This window comes from Solanum stenotomum, chromosome 12, assembly GCF_019186545.1.
Source record: "Solanum stenotomum isolate F172 chromosome 12, ASM1918654v1, whole genome shotgun sequence".
Classification (NCBI taxonomy): Eukaryota; Viridiplantae; Streptophyta; class Magnoliopsida; order Solanales; family Solanaceae; genus Solanum; species Solanum stenotomum.
In genome coordinates this window covers 46,665,748-46,673,515 of record NC_064293.1, presented here as the reverse complement: position 1 = coordinate 46,673,515, position 7,768 = coordinate 46,665,748, and the positions used below count along the sequence as shown (strand labels likewise).

General features: G+C 33.7%; 1 protein-coding gene and 1 long non-coding RNA gene across 2 annotated transcripts; both read left to right on the top strand.

Annotated features, from left to right (window-relative positions):
* The first annotated feature begins 1,038 nt into the window (after positions 1 to 1,038).
* On the top strand, positions 1,039 to 3,119 carry LOC125848899 (uncharacterized). Its single transcript, XM_049528863.1, has 2 exons — positions 1,039 to 1,566; positions 1,982 to 3,119. Exons 1-2 carry the CDS (start codon positions 1,247 to 1,249, stop codon positions 2,856 to 2,858), a joined length of 1,197 nt encoding a protein of 398 aa, XP_049384820.1. The 5' UTR covers positions 1,039 to 1,246; the 3' UTR covers positions 2,859 to 3,119.
* A 622-nt stretch (positions 3,120 to 3,741) lies between these two features.
* On the top strand, positions 3,742 to 5,152 carry LOC125848973 (uncharacterized). Its single transcript, XR_007444572.1, has 3 exons — positions 3,742 to 4,411; positions 4,836 to 4,879; positions 5,051 to 5,152. It is a non-coding gene; the product is annotated as an uncharacterized LOC125848973 (long non-coding RNA).
* Positions 5,153 to 7,768: the final 2,616 nt, after the last annotated feature.

Genomic DNA, 7,768 nt, shown 5'->3' with positions numbered 1-7,768 from the left:
ATGCGAATGCGATAACTCATTGCTTACTTTTATATCAGCAAATTTTCTGGATTAAGTTATAACTTTACTGGATGGTAGGGGCCGGAGCTTGCATTTCGATCGAATCTAATAGATTTTGTTTAAATGATATGTTTATGTTAGTAAATTTTGAAATATATATATATTTTTGAATTCAAATATTATCCCTTAAAAAATTGTTATTATAAAATTCCGAACTCATAAAATTAAAATTCTAATTTCGTCACTACTAATGACGGGTGCATAAAGATGAGTCAGGGGTGGATAGTTATTGTTATTAGTTATTAGTCAGTTTGACCTAAAACTGGTTCCCACTGGCCGCTGGCCACCCCACTTCATCGGTTCCAGTGTAATTATTTGCTTTACTTGTCCACACAAAACCTAAAGATACCAAAGTTTGCTTTATCCAATTTTTGTACACATTTGAACAAATGGCCACTGCCCACACCCTAAAGAAGCTGCCCGTTATGCCACTATAAAATCTTTATATATCTGTACACATTATAAGCAAATTATAACAATATCATGTAAAGTAAGTGGAAATTGAGGTATGAGAGTCGCCAATCATTGTTTTTGTTTGCTTTTTCTTTTTTTCTGGTGCTTGCTTAGCTTCGTTTACTTTTTTTAAAGCTTAATACAATCATCTACGACCATTAAATTCATCAGTAATTTTCATCTAGACGTTTAAATTAGAGAGTGTTCTAATTAAATACCCGTACACATGATAAAGTGTTTATTTAAACACATCATTCATGGATGATTGAGAAATCACGCCAAAACTTTTTCAAAATTGATCCAAAAATATCTAATACAAACATTTTATTATAATGTGTTCAAATGCTTAATTGAAATAGATTCAGTGTCTAAATAAAAGTTATTACTAAGTCCTAAGTTAAAAGGATTGTCAATTATTAAGTCTTTTTTTTTAAAAAAACTTTATAAGTGCGCCTTTTTGTTAGTACATGTTGTCACTTTAAATCAAATCATTTTATTTATCCCTATTTGGCTGAATCTATTACTAGCAGTATTATAATCCCAAACCTTTTCAAGGGATTATCGTGACTGAACTTTAAATCCTATCAATATGTAAAGAGCCACTAAGAAATAGAAGCATTCTGTATATTCCTTCTCTCATAAGAAAACATTATAAAATATCATATATAGTATAAATTACTCCCAAGCCTAAAAATTAAGCATAACATCAAACACTGACACAAAATTAGCAAAAATGTTTGCCACAGCACCACGTTCTCTGTACAGGAATTTCCCAAAAGCACTTACAAAATTTCCTACAAATCCACCAACAATTACAGGGTATTTAGTACTAACTGATGAAGAATCAGAAGAAATGGACACTTTTTGTTGGGGCATTTGTAAGCACAGCAGTATCACTAAGCTTCCATTTCCTCAAGACAGAGTGTTGAAAGTTGTTCATAATCCAGAGTTTGGTGAACCTAGTGTTCACAAAGTTTGGTTCTTGCCTGTTCTTGATCAACCAATAGCATCCGGCCGCTACTATGTTATCAAAGCCAAAGGCAGACATAAAGGGTATGTACCTTATTTTCGTGTATCCTATACCAACATCTTCAGATTTAGCTAAGTTATATGCACTTATCGTATAAAAAATAGTATGTACCTTTTTTTAAATTTGAATCCCCTTGAATTGCTGGTTGAGTTAAGCTTGAAGGTTCAATGGTCAGGGTGGGCATGCTAAGCCCCTTTTTGTAATCCAAATCATAAGGTTATTTTTATGTTATCGTGAGACTATGGTTAGGCCGACTACTATATAGTTACCTCTAGTAATTTAACATGTGATAAAGTTACTCCATTTTTAATCAGATTATCAACTAGTAGTACGTAGTGATATAGAAATTTTTATGTAATTATCTTTTAAATGATTTGATCGCATGACTACTGTATTATTCCTTGTATATTAACTGTTCATTTCGATCAATTCATGTAGGAGGGCCTATACATCTTGGAAAGAAGCAGATATGGATAGTTGTTGCTTTGACAATTCGATGAACGATTTAAATCCAAAGCCTTTTAATCACAAAGATCCCTATCAACAATTCGAGATTTGTCCATATGATCTTGGTGGTTTCTATGCAAAATCTGTAGCCTACGATGGTGTTCCTCCGAAATTTCTCAGGAAAAAAGGATGGCATGTTAATAGTATCCATTCACTTAAAGTCAATTTGAAAGAAGCTCAAGGCCTCCAATTATCCTCTCAACCATCAGGTTCAGATACCCCTGAATTAAACATCCAAGCATCATCCAAACGTTCAGTTCCGATAATTCTTGGCAAATGGTATAGTCCATGTGTGTTAGTAAAAGAGAGGAAAATTAAAACTAAAGAACAGATGAATAAATCATTGTTTTATGAAGTGACACTTAAGTGTTGGTGGGAGCAAATATTTTCTTGTGAGAATGTAACAAGAAGAAACAGAGCACATGTGGAGGTTGACGCGCGTGTGAGGAAGTTGTTAACTTTAATAAGTGGGACGGAAGCTGTGAAAGATGAAGAAGGGAGTGGCGCGTTTGTTTGGTTTAGAGTAAAAGAGGAATATAGAAATAAATGTACATTGGAGAAAGTTGGTTTGCATAGTGGTGTTATTGAGAAAATGAGATGGATACAAGAGAGAAGGGGATGGTTTGATGGAGGAGAAAGTGATGTAAGAGTAGAAGGTATAGAAGAAATAGAAAGTGAGAATGGCTATTGGAGAAAGTTTAGTTGTTTTGTTTTGGTGGAGAGTTTTGTGTTTAGGAGAATGGATGGAAGTTTGTTAATTAACTTTAATTTCAAGAACACTCAGAAAATTGTGTGTCAATGGGAATGAGGATACCTGAAAAAAGACGGTCTAATGCATTAAGCATCTGTTATGAGTCTGGAGAAAGGTGCCGGACCACAAGAGGATATCTGCAAGAAATAAAGATGTTGAATTGGTACATGTTAATGTGTTGCTAGCTTCCACTTCTATATGTATATATATTTTATTTATATTTATAGACTTATGTTTGTAATCTTCTTCACACTGTTGTCTCTACTTAAGATGAACTAATAACAACTGCAGAACCTAATCTCTCTGTTTTTAAGTTAACTTAGTTCTTTTCGTTTCATTAAAAATAATTATTGTTTTTATTGTGCTGTGGCTTGCACCCAAGATATGTTTTTAATAACACCGAGATCATGTACATTCATTTTCTCAATTAACGTGGAACACCTTATAGGAATGTGGTCATCAACAATATAATATTAGAGGCAAGGGTGGAACTAGCATTCCAATTACGAGTTCAGTAGAATTCAATTATTTTGGTGCAAATTCTATATTTGTGTTAAAAGTCCACCTAGTATGTATGAATAATTTATTAAAGAATCTCGTAGTTATTCTTTTTTCTAGAATCTAAAACCCCAAAACTCAAAATCTTAACCTGGCCAAGGTCAAATATCCAATAACTAAAAATCTAATATATAATACATTTTAATATAAAAAATTATGTAGATTAAAAAATTTATTAATAAATAAATCAAATGACAATGTATGCCTAATATTGAAATTTTTGGGAAGTTATTGTTACGAAATAAAAAATTAGTCGGAAATTTCTATACCCCGTAAAACAGAAGTCGGGTCAGACCCGAAAGTTCTTTCAGGCTCCAATAAAAAGGCATTAAAAAACCCGCGTAGGGCAAGTGGGAATTCAAAATTTCCCCTTTCCCGGCAAAGGAATTATGGTTGAGGACCATCTCCATTCAGCAGAGCTTCATGGAAGAAGACGATGCAAATCCCCAGCATCTTCAGGGTTGTGCTACCTTCTTGTGAGATTGCATTCATTTGCTTTATATAGACTTTTATTTCTGAATATTCATCTATTTTTTCCTGTTCTATCAAATGGATATCATGATTCAGAGGTTTAATCTCATTAGATTGTAGCTAAATCTGGCGCAATAATGTCGATTCTATGAATCATTCCACTCATTAAGTACGCCTTTTACATCCAGAACACAGCCATTAACCAGAACCCTTGCCATTTTTTCCCTGACAATTGTCCGCCTGAATCCTACGCCAACTTCTACAACGCAGATAAAGAGGAATATTACGGCAGGTTGAGGAGCAATTTAAAATAGTCTAATTATGATAATGGAACTGAATAGAATGGAATTGGTACAGAGAATTCATGTAGTTGACCTAACTAATTTGGGATTGAGGCGTAGTTGATTTACTTATAGTTTTCTCTTTAGTTATTGATCTCTGCTGAACCTCTCACTTGTCGCTGTGATGGATCAGCTGAAAGCTTTGGTTCTTGGCTGTTGATGTTTATTTTGAAATTTAGCTCTCAAAATCCTTGTCATATGCATCAACCAGAAAGGTTCTCAAATGGCCTTTTGTACAAGGTTAGTTTCATTTCGTTACAAAGGTGGATGAGGCTTTTCCTATTTTTAAAAAGCTGTACTCTCAAACTATTCCAAAAAAAAATCTTCCAGGACTTTCTCATGGGAGAAAAATGTTCTCCCTGAATGCCAATGTTCACACTTAAGACTTACGAGTTTTGTGCCAAGGATTTTGTATCCTACGCCTAATTGGCCGTTTTAAGTGAACTGCTTCACGTAAAAAAAAAAAAAAGAAAGAGAACTGGAGAAGTACATCTAATGTGGTCTTTGTGGATCGAGACTGGGTTGTATTTAGCAAATTGTCTTTTCAATTCACTCCCATATTTAAGAAAAAAAGAGGAAGATCATATATTAATTTGTGTCTATCTTATTTGTTTTCATACGCTGTTTCAATGATTTCTCTCATTAGCTAAAGTTTTCTCAACAGGAGCTTGTGTACTTCCTTAGCACCCCCGATTTGGAAGAAAGAAGGTGCTTCAGTCTGTCTTATAATTATGTGTTATTGAACTCTACATTTGATATTTTGGCTTGTGTAGCCACCAATAGCATCAGTTTGTTGTAAATGTTGTTGTCGGGAACCGAGGAATTACTGGTCAAAATGTAATCTCTGCCTGACTCTCTGTGTTCATTCCTATTGTCCAGATCCTCCTTTGCTTCCATGGACGTGTATTCGATGAGGTGGTCTACAAATTCTTTACCATCCTAACTGTGATTAGCATGCTTGGAGGACTAATAGATCAGGTAATGTGGCTATTACCTTATTGTCATGTCTATCATCATGTTTCTCCACAATAAATGCACACCCTGAGGCATGTATGATAGCGCTTACGGGCTTGTTTATCAAGTAGTCTTTGCCTCTTTGGCATGAAGCTTGCAACAAGAGTAATGTCTACAATAGATTTATCATATATTATTAACGTGTTCTCACATTGTTTGATTGTAAGATGAATTATGCAGATGGAATTAGATTTGTTTTCCTCCTCTCATAGCCAGTTTGAAAATGATTAAAAAAGATAATAGAGATCATGGGAGAAAATTAAAATAAAGAAAGGGCGTCAACCTCATGGAAAAATTTATTGTTACTTACAAATCTTATGTAGCTAATAAAACCCTGAGGAGCAATTGATGTTACAAACAAAATGGTTTCATAATCGACAAGTTCAAGACCTCAAGTTGATAATGATAGTTCTACCAGCTAATTCTTTAAAGACTTTATCTTCATCAAATTTTTCTTCTTTACTTGGCTAATTTTTTGCAGTTAGGTTGCTGTAACGTTTCAATATACTGTTTCTATGGAAATCAATAAAAGTCATTGGGGAGATCCAAAAATCTGAACTTGCTTGCAGTTGCAGATGACGATTGAATGTGAGACATGGAGCTGCATTAACCGTGGAAAATGACATAACTTAAGTCAGGCAAATGCGTTCATCTAACCAAATTTCAGAACTACACGGTTAGTTAATATTATATTATTTGTCTATATTTGGCTGTTAGCTGTTTCACTTTCTATGTTATGGTTTTATCCACTGTATTTTTGTCAACTCCATTGTGAGGGAATAGCAAATCAACTTTCAAACAACAGAAGTGATTAAGACTCGAACACTATTTTTACTGTTTTCTGACAATGGTTGTATTGTTCGGAATTTGCACACACTTCAACTATTTCATCAGGTTTTACTATTTCCCTAATTCAAATAAGGAGCAACTCTGTCCGCCAAAGCTTCGAGTGAGGTAAGAAATCACTTTTTTTCCTGTGTGTACTGAGATATGAACCTTAATTTTTCATAATTTACACCCATTTTATTTATTGCTAAATACGGCCTTAGGTATCTCAAAAAACTTCCCTTTTTCTTTTAGCCCCTAAATATAATATTGGTCTGCAGAAGTTATCATTCTTCTCTCTAACTCTTACGTGGATAGTGATGTAACTAAGGACCAAAGAGATTTAATTTAGGTTCGTCTAGGACAAGAAAAAGAAGGCAGAACAAGACAAGCATAATATGACCATTTGTGCACGACAGTATTAACTAGTAAGCATACGTGGGCGCCCTCCTTGAGGTGCCTTTTTAAGTTGGACACAATTATAGGAATATGCAATGCATCAAACCAAGCTTGGTATTGAAAATGATCATAACATCCCTAACGCATTGTATGTCCCATGATAGGTCCCATTCTTCTACACTTTCTTAGAAGTTAGTGACTATTCATAGCTATATTACCTTCACAACAAAGAAGAGTTCAGCTCAATATTTTTATAAATGTCCTAGTTGATAAATCAGTTTCTTCCCTATGAGTCATAGTCTAAATAAGAATGCTATTAATTCGTTATGTATGGATGATGAGATTTCACTTATACAGAGCCAATTCTAATAGACTTATTGGAGGTCCCATTGACCTTTCTTTTTAATGCTGAATAGAGAGCTTTAAATCATTACCAATCACAAATAGTTGACTGACTTAATATCTTTCCCCAATTCGACGTATTCATAAGCAGCAAGGATAAATTTCAGCTACATAGTAACTAACTATTGGTTTATATTCTTTATGATTGAGTAAAAAAATGGGTGCTGTTCGCTATTTTATTTTTAGTACTCTTTTACTTACACCTGACGAAATGTCATTATGATTTATAGGGAAAAAAATACTATGATTTTAATTTTAGAATTTATGGTGAATTACATATTAAAAAAAGAAACATATCTTATGCCAAGAGGGGGAAAAAATAAAAATGTAAAAAACAGATCCTGCAGCTGACATAGAGAATATGTCCAGGCACTATCCACGTCACCATAGACACATGTAATTTTTATTTTTTTTTAACATGTAGTGCTTTGATGTCTCACTTTCTTCATTACCGTACTCTGCTTACCATCATTTTGCCTAAAATAATTTAGCTGTGCTGACTATCAAAAGTAGGCACAAAGCCAAACTTGCATGGCTTTAATTTATTTGTGTTTTTGTTTGCATAGCTTTTTCATTTCTTGCTTTTTCTGTCAATGACTCATCATTTGTCTTGTTGCATGCTAATCACATCTCAGTCTAGGCAATAGTTCAACAATAAAGACACTAATTAATTTCTTCCCTTGTTTGTTTTCTCTTTTCTTGGATCATTCCCACTAAACAATGTTTAGTTATTCTATAGTGGATCCTACATAAGAGTGATAGTTGAGTAGATCTGGTAAGAAGCAGGACAATCTACCAGAGATTTATATGAGTTGGTTAGTACAAAGCCTGAATGAGACTTCTTTTTTATATTTTGTTGATTAGTACAAAAAGATTGAAATGGGGAATTTTACAGATTCAGTAAATATAATATCAGTTAACTATTAAGTATCAACATCCAATCATTCAATCAGTCAA

Bases quoted from the DNA above. Each gene is read 5' to 3' on its own strand.
- LOC125848899 (XM_049528863.1), top strand. From the start codon at position 1,247: ATGTTTGCCACAGCACCACGTTCTCTGTACAGGAATTTCCCAAAAGCA. The intron at 1,567-1,981 runs GTATGTACCTTA...CAATTCATGTAG, and splicing joins GCCAAAGGCAGACATAAAGG to GAGGGCCTATACATCTTGGA.